Source organism: Equus asinus, chromosome 1 (assembly GCF_041296235.1).
Source record: "Equus asinus isolate D_3611 breed Donkey chromosome 1, EquAss-T2T_v2, whole genome shotgun sequence".
NCBI lineage: Eukaryota > Metazoa > Chordata > Mammalia > Perissodactyla > Equidae > Equus > Equus asinus.
This window is the reverse complement of record NC_091790.1, coordinates 194,234,961-194,259,609: the sequence shown is the minus strand read 5'-3', so window position 1 is coordinate 194,259,609 and position 24,649 is coordinate 194,234,961. Positions and strand designations below refer to the sequence as shown.

At 41.9% G+C, this 24,649-nt stretch overlaps 1 protein-coding gene across 2 annotated transcripts in view; it reads right to left on the bottom strand.

Annotated features, from left to right (window-relative positions):
* AGK (acylglycerol kinase) overlaps window positions 1-24,158 on the bottom strand; it is an 86,987-nt gene extending 62,829 nt beyond the window's left edge. Inside the window, exons 1-2 of one of the 2 annotated variants that reach the window (XM_014859229.3) lie at window positions 24,021-24,158; window positions 18,329-18,446 (exon numbers count right to left, since the gene is read on the bottom strand). In XM_014859229.3, coding sequence (XP_014714715.3) covers window positions 18,329-18,429 — 101 coding nt within the window. In that variant the 5' untranslated portion in view covers window positions 18,430-18,446; window positions 24,021-24,158. Of the gene's footprint in view, window positions 1-18,328; window positions 18,447-23,485; window positions 23,642-24,020 lie in introns of those variants that run through there. The other variant, XM_070514793.1, reaches the window with a different exon arrangement.
* Between the last annotated feature and the right edge of the window lie 491 nt (window positions 24,159-24,649).

The following is a 24,649-nucleotide window of genomic DNA, read 5'->3' as shown; positions in this document are numbered from 1 at the left end:
ATTCAACAGGCAATCATCATATGATTTGACTTTCACGTGCTCCCTAAAACAGGCACAATATAGGGTATCTAACCTAGCCTCAAGGGAATTAGAGAAGGCTTTTTTACCAGAAGTGACAGTGAAGTTGAGATCTAGGGGATTATAAATAAAAAGTAGCCAGGAAAAAATAGGGAGAATGTAGGCAAAGGAAACAGCATGTTAAAAGCCTCAAGTGCTAGAACATGACCAAGATAGGAAACGGCAAGTAGCTCAGGACAGCTGGAGGCAGCATGCCATGGTGGGGAGCAGCGAAAGAGGAGGCTCAGGAGTGAGGTACAGGCCAGATCACCAAGGGCCTTTTAAGCTATTTAAGGAATGTGGATTTTATCCTATGGGCCATAAGAAGCCATTACGGGGTTTTAAGAAGAGAAGTGATGTGATCAGATTTACACTGTAGAAAGATCATTCCGCTTGCAGTGTGAAGAAGGCAAAGGTCAAAGGGAAGCCTGAATCCAGGGACACCAGGAGGCTCTTCAGGAATACAGGTCACTGAGGATGACAACTGGAACCAAGATGGTGCAATGCGGACTGAGAGGACATATTCAGCAGACATTTAGGAGGTAAACTTAGCGGCTGGCTTGTGGAGATTAAAGGGAAGGGAGGGGTCAAAGATGGTGCCCACATTTCTGCCCTGAGCCATCCAGCGGAAGGTGCTACCATTCACAGAGATGGAATGCAGCAGAAAGTACAGGTTTAGGAGGGAGGAAGCTGCGTTTAGTTTTGGATGTGTCGATCTGAGATAGTGGTGAAAGTCCAGGTGGAAGTGTCCAGGGTGCAGCTGGAAACACGTGTCTGGAATTCCAGACAGTGATCTTGACTAAAGATAAATGGTAACAGACGGGATGCGAATGGATAAGATTACCTATATGAGCAGGTGAGAAGTAGAAGCAGCAGGAAGAGACACCATGAGCACTGGGACAGTTGACAGGGAACACCAAATCAATCTCAAGTAAAGTGAGACTGCACCCCATTTGAAAGCCAAAGGAAAGATGTGGTGGATAGAGGAAAAATGTTCTCTCCCATCGTGCCCTTGATACTGCCTCTATTCTTGGCAAACTGTCTGTTTTGCTGTTCCTAAAAGACACAATGAACTTTACCCCTCCAAGGATCTGATCATTTTATCCCCTTTCACCTTAAAAAAACAGAAGGCCAAACAAAATACCATCCACCCCCTTACTCCACCACACACAAAACCGTCTTATCTTTCTTGTCTTATCTTTCTTCCTTGATTATAAATATCTGGAAGTCACAGATAATTCACCCTTTTCTCTTCCACAGCACACAGCACAGACTCAAGCAGATGAAAGGTACTAAATAAATACCTGTTTAATAAATAAGTGACAAATGTTTGAACAGGAGAGATTGACTCACTGTGCTCAGGCAGGCAGACTTTGTGCTGTAGGAAAAACTTAAGGTTATTCTCCGTATGAGTATTCGGCATTCTTAAACCAACAGATCATCTGGGATGGTTCTTCAGTGTGATTATCACCAAAGGGCAAGAGGAGGGATCACTGTGATGCAGTACAGGAGAAGACGACAAACTTAGCGCAGTCGTGGGCACTTTACCAGATCAAGAAGAGGCAAGGGTCTGTGTGTGTGTGTTTGGGGGAGGGTAATGGTCTAGTATCCTCTAGAAAGACTAAGTGAGGAATTCTTTTCGGTAAACCAGGAAGCATCACAAGAATTGCTCCAGTGGGTGAGTCTGCTATCAGAGAAATTCCAGATTGCCAATGTGTCAAGAATCTGAATGTGAACTGAAGACCCTGTTATCAAAAAAAACAAAACAAGTACTGTACATAAATTCAAAGCCCATGCTCCTTCTACTACATCATGCTGTCTCCTGAGAGAACTGAAGTTTAAGGCAATTTAAAAGAGGTGCTACAAAATGTAGTCATATTAGAAAGGGTCCCTGAAGATCTGCTCAGTACTAAAATGCAGGTTCTTTCACAGAAAAAATTAGAAGCTTCTGGATTAGAAAATGAAAAAATCTGCTGATGTCACTCTGCCGGAGGCTTTAAAAGAATATGAACATGCCTGCTACCACAGGAAACGGGATGCTCTCAATTTATTGTGAGTCATAAACGTTGTATTTATTACTTTAGGACTGCAAAATAAGATAAGTTGTTACTTCAATAACAACTTTACATGAAGAGAAAAATCACATTGATCCATCCTATTTCCCAAAAAAGACATTTCCCACTAGAGTCTAGAGGCAAATTGTACAGCAATTTCTACCACCAGTTTTTCCCTTGGTGCATGCAAACACAGTTTTTGCTTTACACAAAACAGATTTCAAGTTTAGATGCTCATAACAACTACTTCAACTTACCCAAGCTTTCCAGAACAATTAATCATTCTATTGCCAGTGGCAGTGCCCACTGGTTGTCCATGTAACAGCAGGGATGGAGTGGAAATAGAAGCAAAGATGAAAATGAACCTCAGAGAAGTGGTTCTCTCATGCGCAGAATGGGAGAGCTTTTTCAAACTACACATCGCCCCGCCAATACCCTCAACTCCCCACCCAAACAGATAATGGCAGCTGCAGCGAGCCTTGGTCATACATGGGAATTCAGACCATTTCTGCCCAAGACAAAGACATGCGACTGAGCAGGAGGGAATGCAGCCCCCTGAGGAAGAATGCTTGATCTTCCAGACCTAAAGAATGTTCACCTGGATAGAAGAAAGTGGGTAGTGTGATAGGTTAGAAACTCCAAGAGAACAATGAAAATGTTAATGATTTTTATAAGGATTTTAGGGCCTTTTGATCTGGTCTTTCCAATTAGCCAAAGGATGACAAGTTTTCTTGTTCTCCAGACCTCCCCATGATGTGCTACCTGCTACTTAAGAAATTTTATCTTCTTATCTCCCAAGTACAAGGATATAAAGAAGTTCTCTAATGTTATAAAATTATAAAGGGTCAGGAAGAAATTCTATTGGTAACCATATATTAAGTGGTGACTATCTTCATTTCATTTCAGTGCATAAAAGAGGACAGAAAAGGAGCCACACAGGCAATTACTGCCATTAAAACTCCATCCTCTGTGTTGCTGATGGGGAAAAGTTTAGCAAAAGAAAAACAAAGTTCAAGTCTACTACCAAATGTAAAGGATAAGTGTATGGCACCGCTTCCTTCTGGCCTAGTAAAGTATTCCAGACTTGCGTTCAAGAATTCTGAGGTCAAATAGCACCTCTGGAAGGATTTCCTTACTTGGTGGTAACATATTTAACAATGCAAGGATCAACACTTTTAATAATAATATAAAGCAAGCCAAGAGCACTTTCCCAAGACTATTTGCTAAGAAGTGAAGGAAGAGAGAGAGGGAGGAAGGAGAAAGGGGGGAAGGAAGGAATTCCAGAGTTAGCAAGAATGAACAATTCAGCACTGAAATTAAAAATCTAGTGAAAATAGCTACGCTGAGGAACGAGCCAGTACAAAAAGGTTGCAGTATCTCATGAATCAATAAAGTCAATCCTCCCAGCAGGCCTTTGCCAAAATATGTTCTACCCCATTTAACACAGAAGATGGGTGATTTACCCCAGAGATGAAAATTTACCCACTATTTAACCAAAGCTTCCTGAAGATTTACAGCAATTTTCAGGTCTACAATCCCTGTTTTTACTATCTTTGTTTATTTCTTTGTCAAAGTCTAAAAGCCCTACAGCAGCCAGGCAAATAAAATGCCTTTATCAAAGGCATCCCAGCCTAAATTCTGTTTCCAAATAATCTAAATTTTAAGGTTGGATGAGTTCTTAGAATTTATCTAGCCCAATGCTTTTCAATCTCTCCCCACACACCCTGATCCCCATCAACCAAATGATGTAACAATATTCCATTAGTAACAAAGTTCACTATAGTGATTTGGGCAAAGAGATGCCACACACATAGCATATGTAGTTCCAACCCCACGTCTCTAAGCCCCAAGTGATTCTGGTACGTTCACTTAAGCATGGTACTCTTCAACAATGCCATCTCCTTTGAGCTCCTGAAAAGTAACTAATTGATCTAGTCTGAGAAAACTTTCTGCCTGTGGATTAGCCCACCGTTAGTCAGAAGTTACTAAAACGAACTAGCACTAGAACTTGAGTCTTCTGTTTCTCAACATGGCATTTCTCCTCTCAATACGCTATCTCTGTTTTGTTCTCTAAGGGCATCCTCAAATGACACTGTGATCAATAAAGCTCTGTCCACTGTTTAATCATACACACAGGCAAATGCCACCACTTATGGTCACCTCAATGCATGATCTACCACTACAGTGACATACTTTTTTCTTTCTTGCAAATGGGCTTATTAGGACAAAGCCCAACTAAATCTCACCCTGCTCTTAATTCTGATTCAAGAACACTTACTGGCCAGACACAGAGCCCGTCTCTGTCCCCAGTGGGAAGGCCCCACCTACAGCAATAGCCTCGGCGGCAGTGAAGCTCCGGGTGGGCGCCTATTCTTTCTCATTCCCTGAAGTACAGAAATCCAAAAACCTCCTTCTCCCAATCTTCTCAACTGGCAGCCATTGTAGTCTACACTTCTGTGTAAGTGCTTCGGTGGGACAAGCCACTACTTGTAGATATTTCAGGTACCTTCTAATTTCTCAGCTTTTCTCTACACAATTTGTTCCTCCTCCACTTCAGGATAGGAAACGACTTAATAAAAATAGCATCACCTGACAGGTCCTCTCACATAACTACGCTAGTCATTCTGGTCTGTTCTATGGAACTTCTCACCAAGCAGAGAGATGGAAATGGGTTCTGCAGTTTATTCCCTCATTCTATTGACAAGAGAAATGAAAATGGGGGAAGCCTTTATCTTCATATCTCACTCTTTTTCTCCTTTTAGAACATGAAATTACTCTATTTTCACCCTCTTATTCTAGCCTCAGCTTTCCACTAATATCAGTTTCTGTTCCTCCTCCGCTGTCCTAATACCCACAGGAGCTGAGATCTGTGGACTGTCCCAGGCTGGCTGCTGTTCATGCCCAAGTCCAGAACATACCCCCATCAGGTAATGCTTTGGCTGCCACTAAAGGGCATCAATGCTTGAGCTGCTACCACCAGCCACTTTTTTAATGATTTCTACCCGTACCTAATTCTCATAAGTATTCTACAGACATTCATTTACTTCTTCAACTCTCTGCTCTTTTTTCTATCCATTCATTTCCACCCAACAACCCAATTTAAACATTCTATGCCAAATACTTTTCTTCCACATACTGTATAACATTAACTTCACTAGGCAACCAAAATACTAGTTCTTTCTGTTCTACCAACCATTACACATTTGCATATACAATTACAAACAAACATATATTGAGTATCAATTATAGACAAGGTACTTGAATCTATTTACATAGAAAAAGAGAAGACAGAAAACAGATTACACAGAGATTATGACAGCTATTCAAGAAAGGGTAGGAAGAGACAGTCCCTTCCTATCTCCGTCCTGCCCAACAAGTTGGTCTCTATAAATAGCATACATAAAGTGGCATTTACTTTGGGCTCCAGGATACAGGGAAGATCTGGACAATTTCTGACCTATACACTCATAAATTAGTAGCTACTACTGCCATACGTGTGCTGTTTTGCAACACGAAATATTCGAGATGTCAGTTAGTACCTAAAGAGGGGTTAGTTGTGGTATCAGCTATGATTATTCTCTCTGCAATGCTCAGAGCAGCTAAAACCACCAATATAAATATCCCTAAAAATTATGTAAAATCAATAAAACAAAATATAACTTAAATATACCTCCTGCCCTTCCATCTCAGTCGCCCCACCCTGCCAATAAACACATGGGGAGGAAGAAAATAAATACTACTAATTTTTTTAAAAAAAGAAATCTGTTCTCTACATAATCTGACAAAAGAGTTGAAAGGAAAAGGAATATAATTAAACTTCACTGCACTTAAAAAAAAGAAAAAGGTTCCCTTATTCCCTATCAAATTTGGGCTGACAGGCATGTTATTTAATTGCCCATAAATGAGCTTCTTTAAATAGCACCTATTAATACCCCAATTTTCAGCATTACCCTGTGCAGAGAGAGAGAGAGAGGAACCTTGAAATGCTTAAAAAGCAAAACAAACTGCTTTCTTAGGACTGCAATCTGGAACAGGGAAAAGCCCTCATCACCTTCCGCTGCTGCGGACCCAGCCAGGCCCCAGACCCCTGACATCAAAGCTAATCTAAGCTGATGTCAAGGTCCAACATCTGCTCACCCAGAACCCAGAGATGCTGAAAAGTGAAGCACAAGACGCTACTGCAACATAATCTGCACCAAAAGAAAAAAGACAGGTCTAGTCACGTGTGGCTTATGCACAATTTACCCTTGGAATCTAACACATGTCCCCCTGGATATCCTGTCAGGGTCTCAAACTCAACATATCTAAAAGGGAATATAATGCCTGCTCCTTAAACTAACTCTCCCTGGCAACTTTCCTCTTTCTGTATCACCAATTTTCCTAGTCCTGAAGCCAAAAAATGATTTCTCCTACCTTCTCCTTCAGCCAAATGCCCCATCAGTTGCCCCGTAATAATAACACTTACCGAGGGGGAATGATGAGGCAGCACAGTACCAGGCTTGACATGCATCGTCTCCTTTACTCCTTACAACTAACCTGGTAAACAGATCTCATTTTCCCCATTACCCCAGTAAGGAAACTGAGGCACAGACGTTATGTTGATTAAGTAACTTGATAAAGGTCACTAGCTAATAAGAAGCAACATCCAAACCAAAAGTCTGCTGCCTACAGCGACAAATGCTCAGGTATATAATTCACACCATCACGACCTCATATCCGCCCTCTGACCTTTCCACTCCTAATGCCACACACTGGTTCTGGCCTTTCTGACCTTCCACGTGAACTACTGAAATGCCCTCTTGGCCTGCACAGCTCTCTCCTTCCAATGTCTCTTGCACGGGGGTGCCGAATTAAACTTCCGGAGTGCCACTTCGTTCATGAGAACAAACATTCTGCTCTCCGTAAACATCTTCACTGAGCCTTCACTGCTCACCAAATACTACAAACTGCCTAAAGCCAAAGACTTCCATAATCTGCCCTTTTCTCCCATTCTACTGAAAAAACGCAACTCTAGTGAAGTCATATTCTTTGCTGATCCCCCAAAATACACTGTGTATTTCCATCTTCTGCCTAGACTCAAGTCATTAATATCACCTGGAACACCGTCCGATTCACTCTGCAAGGCCCAAATAAAAAGACATCTTTGTTATGATGTTTTCTCTGATAAGGAAAGAAAAGCCAAAAGACAAGGAAAAGAAGCGCTATTTCTGTTGAGAGCTTTCTTTTTGCCGGCACTGTTCTAAGAAATTCTGCACGACAACCAATGAGATGGGTACTCTATGATCTCCAGTTTACAGACAGAAAACAGAAGCGCAGGGAGGTTAATTAACTACCTTATCTAGGGCCCCACAGCTGGTAAGTGTAAAGTCGACATTCAGAGCCACATAGCCGCTCCTCCTCTTAACCATGTTGCTCTAGTGAATTCTCAGATGTTGTGATCCTTAACTTTCTAACAGGTGGATCGGGCTCCTCACATCTGAATCCACTGATCAATCTCAATATCCCCTAAAGCAAGACAACCAGACACCATGAACTTCCTGATGTGATACAGTAAGAAGTCCATAACATGCCTATGAAGGATTCTTGCCAAAAAATTAAACCTGACTCTAATTATGCCTCCAGAGCAGTGCTTCTCAAACTTTACTGTGCACACTAATCCCCTGGGAAGCTGGTGAAAATGCAGCTTCTGACTCAGCAGGTCTGGGATGCGGCCCAAGATTCTGCATTTCTAACAAACTCCCAGGAGTGACCTGTGCTTCTGGACCGCAGTTCACACTTGAACAGCAAAGTTCTAGAATCTGGATCTAATCACCAGATTACAAGACACAGGCGCGCGAAAGGAACAGAATAAACAACTCATGGACAGGACCAGAATGAGGGGAGTGAGGCCCTGCCTCAAGTGCAAAATGTAAGGTAGTGCTAAACAACACAGTAATGCAGACAAATACTTTAAAAAACCAAAATGAATGCAAAAAATGCATGATGAACACAATACTACAATTTTAAATAAAGACACACTCTTATTACTGATTTTTCTTTCTGCCTCAGGCTCCAATATGGCTCTGCACAGCACTGAACCCTATAACGAAGTTATCTGCCAAATCTGGACTATGAAAAATTCTACAGGGCAAGTGAGACCGGCCTGGTTTCTAAAATAAATAAACACCATAAAAAAGAGGAAGGCATTATAGTTTATGAGGCTTAAGAGACAGACAGTAAATGCAGTGTATAAAACTTGCTTTGATATTGATTTGAACAAAACTATAAAACTGAGAATTTGGGGACAATAGGTGAAATATGAACACAGACTAGATATTCAATGACATGAGAGATTTTTAACTTTGTTAGGTTCATGATGGTGCCACTGTAATTTTTTTTAAGTCCCTACTTATTAAAGATAAGGTACCAAAGTATTTATGGGTAAAACCATATGAGATATAATATCTGGGATTTGCTTTAAAATATTCCAGAAGAAAAAAAGGAAAGGAGAAAGATGAAATGAGATTAGTAAAATGTTGATATTTGTTGAAACTGGGTGATAGTACATAGGGATTCACTATGCTATTTTAATTTTAATCTTTTTCCTTAGGCACCCTTAACATTTACTTTGTGCCACTCAAACTGGACATAGCACAGTGTCTTATACATCTATAGTAAAAGTAGCTGCTCTTAATATGTGCCAGGAGCTGTGATTATATCATTTAAGTGTCACAATAATGTTGTGAGTTATTGTATGAATGAATAAAAGTGAAGTTTATAGCAAGCTGGAATAACTTGCCCAAAGTCACACATCCAGCACGTCACAAAGGCAAGGCTCAAACCCAGATCCCACTGACTGGAAGCCCAAGTCTGAAGCACTACACTGTAACATCAACCTAATGCCATACAGACTTATGGCATGACACAACCTCAGCTTATCGTTCTTCATTCGTCACTTCTCCCATGCCACCTAAGACACAGGAGCCATGAGAGAGATTACAATGAGGGCTACCTGGTTTTGAATCATGGCTCTGACTCTTACTAGCTGCGTGACCTTGCACAAATTACTAAATCTTGCTGTCCCTCAGTTTCTGTATGAGGTGAGATTAATTTCTATTAATTTCACACTAGTATGAGATTGATAACCAACTCATAAACTTGTTAGGAAGGCAAAAGGAATTTAATAAATGTAAAGTACTTAGAATCGTGTCTGGCACATGACAAGAACAGATTGTTAGCTATTATTAATTATTACTAAGGTCTCAATAAAATTGAATGACACTGAACACATCCCTCAGGCCAAGTCATAACCATTTATTTTTACCTCTTCTAAGCAATTGTTTTTGACTCCAGAATTTGAAAGGTAGGCTCCCATCAATGCTCATGAAAGCCAACGGATAGTAACCAAGATTAATGTTCCCATGTGGGAAAAAACTCCAATCTTAATAAAAACCTAGGGACACACAGCCTACGACCACTGCTATAGTGTCACATTGGCTTTACACATTTAATGTAGAGGGATTGACAGTGTTTATAGGATTTAAAAACCTCCAAGAAGGTACCAGAAATTCTGGCTAAGCTGAGAAGCTAGATGCTCCACAGAAATAAATAGGAGGGAGTCCTGGGTCACACGCCAAGATGGGTGGCAGAATTGGTGCCAAAAGCACTGAGCCAAAGGAGTAAGCTGAGAACCAGAAGCCTGAACCAAGCAGGAGCAGAGCCATTGTTAACTGCTGAGCCAAGAGGGTTAGTTGAGAAGCTGTGCCAAGGCTCCCCAGCCAAAATCATGGGGAGAGAGACCAGAGCCAGGATGAGCAAGCACAAAGTCCCCCCTGATGAAAGGAGCAATCTGAGCGCAAATCAGGTGGACAATGGTTCAGACATGGCTTGCTGGTTTTAACTGCTCGTGCCCTGCCTCTATTGTGGCTATGTCTGTCAGTCTTAAACTACGCTTTTCCAAGCTTGTTACACATGGAAGTTGAGATAAATAAAAAGCTCAGATCTTATTAGACTACCTGGCAGATCCTAGTCTTCCTTCCCCACTGGCTGTCTCTTGAATTGCTTCTTACCCAAGGACCAGCAGCACTTCATTTTTAACTCCCATAGTACTGAGTATTTATTATATCAAATTTACTCGCAATTACTAGCATTTATGGAACCCTTATATTTATCAGGCACTACTGTTAAGAGCTTTGCAGTTATCTCATTTAATCCTTCAATGGTCCAGTGAGGTCCTGTACAGATGAACCTAAGGCTCAGAGAGCCCAAGGTCACACTGCTGGAAGTGTCAGTTCCGTCTGACTCCAGACACAACTTTTATACTACACTGCCTCCTTCCTCTCACTACTTTTTATTAGCAGACTCTTTGCTAAAAGGCCTAGGAATGAGTGAGAAACTACTGCAGGTAACCGCTGACATGATGAACTGAACAACCTGGAACATAACCTCCCCCAGGGAACGCAGACGCTTGGGAAGAGCAGTTGAGGAGGAATGAGCAATACTTAAATTCTCTTTACTTTCAGCAAACAGGGTCATTTCCTCTTCTTCAATTGCTCTTACCCAGTCCTGAGAGTCGTGCCTGCTGTTCCCATCAACTACCGCAACCTGCTGTGGGGGAAATTACGCAGAGGGAAAACATCACAGGTTTTTTTCCTTGAAACTTAGGGGAAGGGAGAAAAAAGGCAGAGGAATCCCCAATGGAGAAGAAAACCTATAAATACAGTAACAATGGAATAAAGCCTGCAAATAAATAATACCTGTGTCAAAAGACAAATTAAAGGCAGCAAACAAAAATGGGTCAGATAAAAATAAATTAATATATGCAATTTTTTCTAAATCTATTGCAAAAACACCTTTTTTCCTTAAAGGTAAACTACAGTTTATTAAATCATGATCGTTATTAAAATCTTAAAATCAACATTAAAACACAGCCAACTATTATTACTGGCAGGTGAATCCTGTATCAAGACATACCATCTTCCTTCCAAAGAAAAGAAAAAAGTCAAATATATTTAATAAAACAATTTTCTTGCTGTTTAAAATGAGAAATGTAAAATATGTTCACTAGTCTCAGAAATCAAGAACAAGGAACTTGAAATTCTCTATAAAATAATAATAATTATTATATGCTTATCTCCTAGACTACTACTCAGCAATAAAAAGGAATGAACTACAGATAAATACAATACAGATGACTCTCAAAGCCATTATGCCGAGATAAAGAAGCCTTACAGAAAAGAATACATATTATATGATTCCATTTATATACAGTTCTAGAAGTGAAAAAGAATGAATATATAGTGGGGAAAAATTTCAGAACAATGGCTGCCTCAGGGTGGGGGGACAGGGATTGACCATGAAGGGTCATGAGGAAAACATGTGAAGTGATGGCAACGTTCTGTATCTCACTAGAAATCTGGGTTATACAAGTGTACGCATCTAAAAAAACTCAGCAAATGTATACTTAAGATTTGTGTGTAAATTTTATAATAAAGGAAAAAACACCATAAGCAAATATTGAACTCTAATTACTGATATGCATGTTCAGGCATTTACATGGAAGTACACTGATGTCTACAAATTACTCTGAAATGCAATCCAAAAGGAAGACTAAGAGAAGGATGGACAGATGGACAAATATGTGATAGAGCAAACATAGTAAAATCTAGAATCCAGGTAGTAGACAGACAAGTGCTTACTGTATAATTCTTTCAACTTTGCCATATGTTTGAAAATTTTCATAGAATGTAGGGAAAAATACCTTCATCTATATATGACAAACAGATAAGGAGGCTGAAAAAGGGAGAAAAACTAAAAGGCAGAGTGAAAGGGAAAGAACAGTGAGTAAAGGGAGAACACGAGACAGGGAGTCAGGCAAACATATAAACAAAGGCAGAGGCCGAGGAGCAGCGAGAGCAGGTAGGAGCAGCCAAGGAGGCGCAGGAGGCTCTGAAATGAGTGTCTTGGTCCCTGGGCAATGTGTTCAGTTTTCAACACTAATCTATACTGAATGCTAATAAATGTATTCCATCTATTTAATAGGGGAGCTTTATTCTTTTTTTGAGGAAGATTAGCCCTGAGCTAACTACTGCCAGTCCTCCTCTTTTTGCTGAGGAAGCCTGGCCCTGAGCTAACATCGTGCCCGTCTTCCTCTACTTATATGTGGGACGCCTACCACAGCATGGCGTGCCAAGAGGTGCCATGTCTGCACCAAGGATCCGAACCAGCGAACCCCGGGCCGCCGAGAGGCGGAACGTACAAACTTAACCACTGCGCCACTGTGCCGGCCCGGGGGCCTTTATTCTATCTGAGCAGTTAAAAATGCAACGGCAACACAATACGATAGTTCTAATAAAGCTATACAGAAGGCATTTAAAAGGTAATGTCATTAATAAATGCAGCAGAATATATACATTGAAGTGAGCACTGCTCTTCAAACTTGTCACCAGCAAAGTACATGGGGTTTAGAGCATGATTAACCTGGGTCCAAATCCCAATTTCACCAATAAGTATCCTATGACTTTAGCAAGTTACTAATTTCTCTGAGCCTCCATTTCCTTATCTATGATACAGAAATATTACCTCTCTCATAGGGCTATTTTGAGGACTAAATGAGACCATGTACATTGAAACAACTGGCCCAGCACCAGGTATGGAGTAATCATTCCATATATGTTGTTTCTTATTATTATTCTACTAATGCCACCATTGCTTAACATGGTTTTATGACACATTTTTTTGAGTAACTGGCCAAGCGAAAAAGAGTAACTTGTTCCAGGTGGAGGGAGGAACACACGCAAAGGGACAGAGAGGGACAACAGAAAACAGGCCTCCTTCTCAGGACCAGTGGAACGCAGAGGTTGAGTTTAAGGGTTATGGAGGGAGGGTGAGAAGGGATCAGAAAAAGCCTGGAGAGGAAGACAAGCGCAGAACCATGAAGGGCCTTTTATGCCATGCTAAGGAACTGGGTATTGGAGAGCCATTTACAGGCTCTCAGTAGACAAGTGACATGATCAGAGCTGTATTTTAGAACGAATATTTGACAGGTGACTGCATTGTCCAACTCCAGAAACAGTATTCTCACAGAACATCAAGAGAAGCAAGACATGGACTACAAAAACATTATGACTCCAAAATCTAAATATCACACCTGAAAACACTAGTGTGGTTATGATCACCTAAGAAGTGTGTAGAATGAGAACAGAACCCAGGGGACACCAACATTTAAGGGATAAGCAGAGCAAGAAGACATCCTAAAGGCAAGTGAAGCAGATACGGTCAAAGAGGATCAAATGTGGCAGATATGGATTGAAAAGTATACACTTAATTTAACAACTAAGGAGCTATTAACGACCTTGTCAAGAGCAGGTTCAATCAAATGCTGGGACAGAAACCAAATTTTACTAAACTTATTCTAAAATGGAGATAGAGACTGCAAGTGTGAGGTACACTTTCAAGAATGGTGTAAATGCAAGAAGAGAGAGGGCAGTAAGTAAATGGGAATACACAGTTGAGAGAAGACATGCTTAAGCTGGGAAGAGTCTGACAAATAGCAGGGAAAGAAGTAGGAAGGATGAGAGCTGGAGAACGCCGACCCCACCTCACAACCCGTTTGAAAAGGCAGGGAAGCCTCTATTCTAGAGAGCTGCAGGGTAAGATTTTCTCAGGGTAAAAACTGGGTTAATATAAAGAAAGAATGCGAGGACCGTTCTGTGAAAAGGTTAGGGACATACAGATTTTTTTTTTTTAAGATTTTATTTTTCCTTTTTCTCCCAAAGCCCCCCGATAAATAGTGGTGTACTTTTAGTTGTGGGTCCTTCTAGTTGTGGCATGTGGGATGCCACCTCAGCATGGCTTGATGAGCAGTGCTGTGTCCATGCCCAGGATTCAAACCAGCGAAACCCTGGGCCACCAAAGAGGAGCACACAAACTTAACCACTCAGCCATGGGGCTGGCCCCCAGATTTTTTTTTTAAGGCACTAGAAGACGGGCTGGCCTGGTGGCATAGTGGTTAAGTTTGTGTGCTCCACTTCAGCAGCCATGGGTTCACATGTTCGGATTCTGGGCACAGAACTACAACACCGCTCATCAAGCCATGCTGTGGAGGTGTCCCACATACAAAATAGAGGAAGATTGGCACAGATGTGAGCTCAGAAACAATCTTCCTCAAGCAAAAAGAGAAAGATAGGCAACAGATATTAGCTCAGGGCCAATCTTCCTCACACACACACACAAAAAAAGGCAATAGAAGAAAACTACCTCAACATAATAAAGGTCATATATGAAAAGCCCTCAGCTGACATTATACTCAACTGTGAAAGATTGAAAGCTTTTCTCTAAAATCAAGAACAAGGCAAGGATGCCCACTCTTACCACTTATATTCAACATAGTATTAGATGTCCTAGCCAGAGCAATTAGGCAAGAAAGCAGAAATAACAGGCATTCAAACTGGAAAAGAAGCAGTAAAATTATCTGTTTATGGATGACAGGATCTTGCATGTAGAAAACCCTCAAGATTCTACAAACAAAAAACTGTTGAACTAATAAATTTAGAAAAGTTGCAGGATACACAATCAGCACACGAAAAATCAGTTGTATTTTTATACAACCACAATGAACAATCCAAAAAGGAAATTAAGAAAATAATCTCATTTACAATAGCATCAAAAAGAATAAAATATTGGGGGCCAGCCTGTGGCCGAGTGGTTAAGTTCGTGCGCTCTGCTGTGGCGGCCCAGGGCTTCGCCAGTTAGAATCCTGGGCACGGACACGGCACTGCTCATCAGGCCATGCTGAGGCAGCGTCCCACATGCCACAACTAGAAGGACCCACAACTAAGAATATACAACTATGTACCAGGGGGCTTTGGGGAGAAAAAGGAAAAAAATAAAATCTTTAAAAAAAGAATAAAATATTTAGTAATAAACTTAACCAAGGAGGTGAATGACTTGTACACAAAAAACTACAATACACTGCTGAAAGAAATTAAAGAAGACACAAATAAATGGAAAGACATTCCATGTTCATGAATTGGAAGACCTAATATTGCTAAAACCTCCATACACCCAAAGTGATCTACAGATTCAGTGCTATCCCTGTCAAAGTCCAAGCGGCATTTTCTGCAGAAATAGAAAAAAACCATCCTAAAATTCATATGAAATTACAAGGGACCCCAAATAGCCAAAACAATCCTGAAAAAGAAGGACAAAGTTGGAGGCCTTGTACTTCCTAATTTCAAAACATATTACAAGAAAAAAAATTTATAACTATGTGTGGTGATGGATGTTAACTAGTCTTACTGTGGTGATCATTTCACAATACATACAAATATTTAATGATTATGTTGTACATTCAAAATTAACGTAATATTATATGTCAATTATATCTCGATAAAAAAAGATTATAAAGCTACAGTAATTAAAAGGGTGGTACTGGCATAAAGACAGGCTTATAGACCAATGGAACAGAATAGAGAGCCCAGAAATAAACCCTCACATATATGATCAAATGATGTTCAACAAGGATACCAAGACCATACAACAGGGAAAGGACTCAAAATGGATTAAAGACCTAAGCACAAGGCCTAAAACTATAAAACTCCCAGAAGAAAACACAGGGGAAAAGCTTCATGACATTGTATTTGGCAATGATTTCTTGGACACAACACCAAAAGCAGAGTCAACAAAAGCAAGAATAGACAAACGGAATTACAATAAACTTACAAACTTCTGTGCATCAAAGGACATAATCAACAGGGTGAAAAGAGGACCCACAGCATAGAAGAAAATATTTACCAGTCATGTATCCCATAAGGGGTTAAAGAACTCCTACAACATAACAACAAAAAACAAAATGACTTGATTTTAAAATATGGGCAAAGAACTTGAACAGATATTTCTGTAAGGAAATAAAGAAATGGCCAACAAGCATATGAAAAGATGCTCAACATCACTAATCATTAGAGAAATGCAAAACAAAAACACCAGATGCCATATCACACGTTAGGATGGCCACTATCAAAAAAAACCAGAAAATAAGCGTTGGCGAGGATGTGGAGAAACTGGACACTTGCACACTGTTGGTGGGTCTGTAAAAGTGGTGCAGCCGCCACGGAACACAGTATGGAGCTTCCTCAAAAAATGAAAAATAGAACTATCATATGATCCACCAATCCCACTTCTGGATATATACTCCAAAGAATAGAAAACAGCATCTTGAAGACACATCTGCACAGCCAAGTTCATAGCATTACTCAGAATAGCCCAGAGATGGAAGCAACCCAAATGTCCGTCAACAGATGAATGGATAAAGAAAATGTCGTATATACATACAACGGAATATTATTCGGCCTTAGAAAAGAAGAGAGTCCTGCCATATGCTACAACATGGATGAACCTTAAGGACATTATGCTAAGCGAAATAAGCAAGTCACAAAAGACAAATACTGTATGATTCCACTTATGAGAGGTATCTAAAGCAGTCAAAGAAACAGAAAGTAGAATGTGGTTGCCAAGGGCACGGGGAGAAGGAAATGGAGAGTTGTTCCTCAGTGGGTACAGTTTCAGTTTTGCAACATGAAAGAGCTTTGGAGATCTGTTGCATGACAATGTGAATATACTTAACCCTACCGGACCGTATACTTAAAAATGATTAAAGCAGTAAATTTTACATGTTTTTTACCACAATTAAAAAAGAAGAAAATGGCGAAATAGTACCAAAGCATGCAGGAGAAAAGTCTGAGAAAAGGAGGAACAGCAGGACAAGGGGTTTGCATTTTGAGCAGTAACCTTGAATGTCAAGGGCGGAGACAGAGGAAGCGAGCCCTCCAGGCTCCTACCACACTTCTGGTTCAAGCTGCTTTAGATCCAGTTCAGAATGAGGCCTCCACGGTGTGGAGACTTAATGGGCCATTTTTAAATTCTCAAGACTACACTGGCAAGAAATTATTAGGTACCTTAAAGGCACCTTAAACAGGGGACACACTTATTTCCCTACATCTTCACCAGCAGTAGAAACAGCAGCAATCCTCAGTGGGTGGGAGGTTCTCCCTGACTGAGCTAGCTGGGGCCTGGACTGGGCGCTCCTGCAAAGGAATCTGGCTCCTGCGTTGGCAGGAGGGATAAGGAGCCTTCCCTTGAGGACTCAGGTGTAGTAAGAAAAGGGAGGAAAAGCCAAACATTATACGCTTCATATTCCATTTGTTAGAACATCTCCTCCACCCTTTTCTTTTTTAGACATTACAAATTTTAAGCCTCTTAGGTCTGTTCTCCTCTATATATGCTAGCTAATGGAATTCAAGTGCTTAGCCTTGAGATTACTTAGAAAAGGGGGGAATGTTCCATCTTCTCTGCAGCTGCAAAAAACCAGACACCATGCTGCATGATAAAATTCTCTCCAACAGCGGTGAATTGAGAACGTTTACGAAAGCATCAGTATGACTCTCCTTCCAGTGTGGAGACTTTCCTTCAAAGCCTACCTGTGCTGTCTTCTGTTTAACAAAGCAGTCACTCAGGACACCTGGATGTCAGAGTTGCTATGTATTTAAGATGTAGCCCCGCAGCCCCAAAAGACTGCAATTTGATTGGCTCTCTTAATATCTGTATAATTTTTATACAGAAACTGTTTATTTAAATCTTATTACCATATAAACCAGAAGAGGAGCTCTGGCACTTTCTGCTCCCTCCAGGCCTGAAGGCTAATAAAACGCATGACTCTGCTGAATTCCTTACTCAAACAAAAGGTTTGAAAGTCTTTGTCTCATTTAAATTAACCTAGGCTAATTGGATAGACAAAGAAAGTCACATGTTTGGAGGAAGCTGATTCAGTAAATGTCCAGCAAGGGGAGTGATAATAGATGAAGAGGCTGTAGTGACAAACTGAAGGGATGACATCCCAAGGAGACGAGTTCCAATTCCTGTTGACCACTAACTCGGGAAGAGACTTTTCTCTCTCTAGGCTGCACCTCAATTTCTTCACCTTCTGATCTCACTGGTATGTATAATCTGTCTATCCAGTGAAATCTGAGTGTTAGTAACTCCGGACAGTAGTTCCCATTTCACAGAAGTGGTTACAGCAAGAAGCCTTTGTCTCTGTTTGTGGTTTTAACATTTATTTTTCTTTTACATCACAGTGTTTAATAGGGACAAGCACAGCTGGGCAAGATTTTAACCTTAGGCTCTTTCGGACTGTTCTGTTGTTGGGGGTGAAGGTGAGGTGGTGGGGGCTGTCGGGTATTTACCAGTGTTTTCCATAGAGCCAATGGCCTCCCCATGTCAGCAGGCAGATCCCAGCTGTAGTTTTTTTCCAATGATTTCGAAGTGTTTTAAAGAACACAGTCATCTTCTCCTAGGGATTTGCTAGGTTGATGCAGAAAAAGAAAAAAGAAAAATATAATTATCCAAGGGAAGCACGTGGAGTTCCTAAAGCTCTGTCTTCCATTCTTCCATCCTCTCCACGTTTTCCTTCCCTCACTCCTCTTCCTTCTCACCACTTCTCTGGCCTTTTCCACCTTCTCCCTTCAAGTCTCTTTATCTTCATCTTCTCACTCACCCACCTACCTTGTTTTCTTTCTTTCTTCACTTCTTTCCACCTAAACTATACTTTTTCTCTATTAAATTAGAAGGAAGCGGGGAGGGACAGAAAGAGAGGGAGGGACTTCCAGGCTCCCTGTTTTTCTTTCTTCTTGCAGTCTCACTACACCACTGTTTCAGATCATTTGTCTATCCATTATACATAAGGGACTCAACAACAAATTAGTAATGTAAAAGGATCATTCAAAACAGAGGAAAACCGCTAGGCCCTCAATAGGAAAAAAGGCAGAGCACATGCACAGAAAACTCAATGAAGAGGAAATGCACATAACTCTGTTAAAATGCTCAACTTCCTGACTAATCAAAGACAGGCAAATTACAAAGAACTATCACTTATTCACTTACAAAATTAACAAATTTTTTTAATGACTTTTTTTTTTTGAGGAAGATTAGCCCTGAGCTAACTATTGCCAATCCTCCTCTTTTTGCTGAGGAAGACTGGCCCTGAGCTAACATCCATACCCATCTTGCTCTACTTTATACGTGGGATGCCTACCACAGCATGGCTTTTTGCCAAGCAGTGCCATGTCCACACCCAGGATCCAAGTGGCAAACCCCATGCTGCCGAGAAGTGGAACGTGCGAACTTAACCGTTGCACCGTTGCACCACCGGGCAGGCCCCTAACAAATGTTTTAAAATGATCATATTCAGTGATGACAAAATGAGATAGACACTCTCACACACTCCTGTAGGGAAGGCAAATTAGCACAACTTTACTAAAAAACAAAGTGACTATATATCTTTATTCTGTTTTCTTCATAGCACTTAGCATTTAATGATCCCCATTTGCTAATTTGTTTATTAGCTTTTCCCACTAGAATGTAAACTCCATGAGAATAAGAAGTTTGTTCTGGTCACTGCTGTATCCCTAGTGCCTAACATAAGATCTGGCACATAATAGCCATTCAAGAAATAATTGTGAATGTGATGGGATTCAGGACACACTACCCCAAAATATGGCAACTTGGCATACTGAATATTTTGAGGTGAAGGAGTGTGAGAAAATGGCAGAGGCAGAAATGTCACTCTGACTTCCCCCCTCTCGCCCTTCTTCCCTGAAACAGGTCATAAAATCCTCATGTGAGGGATGCCCTCTCTACACACAGATGAAAGGAGCATCCTTATCTGCAAGGACAAAGGGATGCCAAGAAGAATCCTAACAAACAGGCCTTGCTAAGTTTCCTGGTTTACTAGTTACCTCAGACTCCTCCAACTATCATATTCCTCCACAACTACCCACTCCTCATCAAACCCAACATAAAATACTCAGGTCTCTTTCTTTGGGTCTTCATTTCCTTATGAAGGCTCCTGTGTCACATAAAACTTATATTAAATAAACCTGTATGGTTTTCTTCAGTTAATCGGTCTTTGTCAGTTTAGTTTCCAGACCCAGCTAGGGACCCTAAGAGGGTCATGGAGAACTTTTTCCTCCTCTACATTAAATTTTTTTCACTAAGAATTTTTGCTGAATTAAGCAAGATAAAAAGGCATATATAATTGGTATTATTCCAATTATGTTCAAACATGAACATAAATGGAAAAAACACCAATAGAAATAAACACAAAAAAATTTTAAGTCATTCCTTCTTGGTTGTGTGCTAATGGGTGACATTTATTTTATTTTTTAAATTGCAATGTATTTTCTAAGTTTTCGAAAATGAATATAAATTATTTTCTAAACATAAATATTTAAAAAGAAATTTTTTATGACTATGTGTACATGATGTAAATAGATCAAGAAAAAAAATCTGCTTTCACTGAAGATTGTGGTGTTTATATTACTCTTTAAGCACAAAGACTTTTTTTGGTGAGGAAGATTGGCCCCAGGCTAACATCCACGCCAATCTTCTATTCTATCTGGGATGCTGCCACAGCATGGCTTGATGAGTGGTGCTAGGTCTGCACCCGGGATCCGAACCCGTGAACCCCAGGCTACTGAAGCAGAGAGCACAAACTTAACCACTATGCCGCCGGGCCAGCCCCCAAAGACTCTCTTCTTGACCTAACTTTAATCAGGCTCCTCTGATCTCTCTGCCGGACTAGGCCCAACCTTGGGCTTCCCTCTCTTTCCTTACAGAATCCAGTTTGAGCAAGAATCCTGCTAAGTTAGTTTAAGGAAAATCCCCCACCCTGGATATCATATCACCCTGGTCTAGCTTCAGCAAGAATTCTACTGAGCCATCTAACAAGACGCCCCCTTACTGCTCGTTTCCTCTTAGCAATTTTCCATCCACTGACCTCCACCCTGCTCCTTGGCTAAAAACCCCGACTTGCCCTCATTGGAGTCAGAATTGAGTCCAACCTTGCTCCCCTTCTGCAAGACTCCCACGGCAGTGGTCTCTACGTCCAGGGAGATGCCTCTCTCAATCCCTTGAGTAAAGTCTGCTTTACCATTCTTTAACAAGTGTCACTAAATAAGTTTTTCTTTAACACCACCATTGGTTAAAATTCCTCTCAAGGCAAGAAACACTCTTATCACCAAAATGAAAGCCAGTGCAGGGAGCCCAAGTTCCCATGAATCAGGGACAGTCCAGGATAGAAAGGAACCCAAAGGCACATCTGATAATTAATCACCTCTCCATCTGGCCCTAAAGCATTCAATCATTCAACAGGCCTTTAATAAACACCAACATGCTGGGCTCTGTGCTGGGTTCTAGACAGGCCTGTATTCTCTATGCTCACTCACAACAGTTAAACCAACAATGACAATACAATCACACAATTTATGATTGTAATAGAGTGGGAGGAATGTTGAGGGGTAAGCCACAGCTTTGTGAGAGTCCAAAAGAACAGACCAGACATAGACTGGAGGTGACACGGTGGTGCAGGGTCCTGCATGGTGGTGGAAGTCTTCCTAGAAGGTATGACAGTTATGCTGAGACTTGAAGCACGAGGAGGAGTTACCAAGGAAGGAGCTACAGAGACTGACGTGTACAAAGGCAGAAAAGATAGCAAGCTGTGTTCAGGAAACAGGTGGGTAGCCAGGTGTGGGGGAGCAGAATTTGCCACCTCAAACTGTGTCTCTTTGACTTGATTATTTTTAAGAACAAAAGACTCTGAAAGAAACTTTGACCTTCCCCCTAACTGCCTAAAAGAATTTCAGATAGAAGGCCTGTTTCAGGAAGGAGCTAATACCATAAGATAACTGTAATGTAATGTAAAACGTGTCTCTCTGGTCACATTGCCTAGAGAGGGCACAACAAACACTTGTTTAACAAACATTTACATTTCCATCTCCATGTAAGCTGCCATCCTCCCCTCTGAAGTCCCAAGGCCCTACCCCCAACATCCTCCTTTGTCTTTGGCTAAAGATGGTACTTAAGATGGTGGCTTCAGCCATTCTGGCAAGTTACTCAGTTTTCCTGGGTTTCTCCCATGTATACATGTTATTAAACTTTGTTTTATTTTCTCCCGTTATTCTGTCTCATGTCAGCTTAATTCTTAGACCAACCAGAAGGACCTAGAGGGTAAAGAAACTGTCTTCCTCCCCTACATAGGCATGGATAAAGAACAGGGGAAATCTGGGAGAGTATCTAGAACAAGCCCTCTCAAACTCCAGTGTAAAATGTGTTAAAATGCAGAGACCTTGTTAAAAATGCAGAATCTTGGTCATTATCCCCCAAGATTCTGATTCATTCTGGTTGGGTTGTCATTTTCACTTTTAACAAGTACTCCCACGCTTTTAATGGAGGTCCCACACTTTTGAAAGAAACAGTGGTCTGGAGATAAAGGGTGGAGAGGGAGGGGAAGTTGGGAAAAGATCAGGAAGGATCTTGAATTCACCCTAAGGCCTTTGATATTATGAAGATGAAAAATCTTGAAGGGATTTAAGTGAGTGATATGACCATATTTGAACTGTGGAAAGATCATTTTGTAGAGAATGGAAAACAGACTGGACAAAGCTGAGCTTAAAGCTAGAGAGCCAGTAAGAAGTTATTACCATAATCTCTAGGCACCTAAACGAAGGAAAGAGCAACAGAGAAAGACGATGGATTTGGGAGATCTTCAGAAAATAGAATGTGGCAGCACTTGGTGATCAATTCATTACGGGAGGTGAGAGAGGAGGAACCAAGCCAAGTTGGTACTTGGGTGACTGACTGGATAAGGATTTCAACCATTTGATCTGGAGCGTAGGTCTGTGGAGAAAGGTAGTGTGTGGAGTTTAGGATACTGAGTGTGAGATGCCTGTGAGGCACCCAAGGGGAAACAGTCAGTGGAACTGTGGATTTAGCAGTTGGAAGCCAGGAGAAACTGAGTAGAAGATAGATTTGAGACTTGTTGGTTTGAAGAAGGTCAAGTTTGAGCGCAGATAAAAGTACCCAAGGGGAGGGCAGAAAGGGGGAAGAATGCCAATAAGAAGTCAGAGAACAATCTAAGAGTCGATACCAGTCTGTTTTAAGCCCATCCATGACCCAATAGAACTCCCTTTTTGTCACAAACGATTCAGGTATTATAAAAATAATGTGGGGTCATGCAGACACCTAAGGTAATGGAAAGAGCCCTGGTCCAAGGGGTCCTGAGGCCTAGATTCTAGTCCAGCTTTGTCACTTCCCGCTAGCGAGAGCCCGGGTAAATCATTTAACCTCTGCCTCTATTTCTTCGTTAAATGAGAATACACCACCTGCTCTGATTAACTCAACTGTCTGGAAAAATCACACCTGAGAGGGCTGTGAATGCACTTTGTAAATTTTGTGTATTTAAGCTGTCATCACAATACGCAATATATTAGCTAACAAAGTATATATTCCTAAATATCCAACAGAATTCCTATTCCCCAATCTCAGTAGAAGTCTAAATTTTCTACCTTCAAATTAACATCCTTCGTCTGAAAAGCAGGGCTCTTCCCCAAAACCTTCCAATTCTGTGTTCGACCCTCCTCCCCTGTAAGGCGGGGGGTTTCTCACTAGACTGTGACCCCTCATGGGCAGGTTCCGTCTCTCTCCATCTCTAGCCACAGAACCTAGTCAAGCGCCGGGAATGAATGAACCAAGCCATCCCTCACTCGATCAGAAACTATTCGCCCCATTTTGCAAATGAGTAAGCTGAAGCCCAAAGGGAAACAGTGCGGACGGGTCACACACGTCGGGCGCCACCGCTCTGGGGCAGACCCGCGGAGAGTGGGCCGCCCGCAGCGACCACAGGGCCCCCGCCGCCCCGGCCCGGCCTCGCCCCCACCCCCCAGCCCGGCCGCCGCCCGCACCGCCGTCCCCACACCGGGCCCCCGCTGGCCCTGGCCGAGCGCGGCTCCGGCGCCTCCGCCCCGCGCCCCCGGGGACCCGCGCTCTCGTCCCTCCCGGAGCCCGGCGCTCCGCTCGGCGACCCAGCCCCGCCGCACTCACCCCGGCCGGCCCCGCTCTCCGCCCGGCCTTTCCTGTGTGCTCCCTCAAGCTTCCCCGGCTCGTTGCAGGGAAACCGCTGCCGCCGCCCTCGGGTTCCGCGCAAGGCGGGCGCGGTCTGCAGGGGCCGCCGCCCGGGGCCTGCCTGCATGTTCGTACGCTCGTTTATTCATCCAGTCATCCTTTCATCCATCCATCTATCGCTCAACAATATTTTATGGAAAGCTTACCAAGGCAAACACTGTTTTAGGACCTGGCACTAAATCGGAAAATAGCTAAATGAACAGGGCAATTTTAGAGAAGGCAAGAAGGAGCCGGTTAAGCCAAGATGCAGAGGAAGGAGAGCTTGGGGGAGGGAACGGCCGGTGAAAATCTCCAAAGCCCGAGGCGGTTTGGCAGGTCAGGGGTCAGGGTGGTGAAGCAAAGGGAGCTGAGTAGTAGGTGGTAGCGGTGAAGCTGGAGAGGTGGGCAAGACCGGCCTCGGTGGTAAGGAGGTAGGACATTATACCAACTGGGATGGGAAGGCGTTGAGGGATTCAGTCAGAGGAAGGGTGTGATATCTGGTTTACATTTTAAACATCTCTCTGTCCACAGTGTAGTGAATGGATTCTAGAGAGCAAGAGAGCTACAGA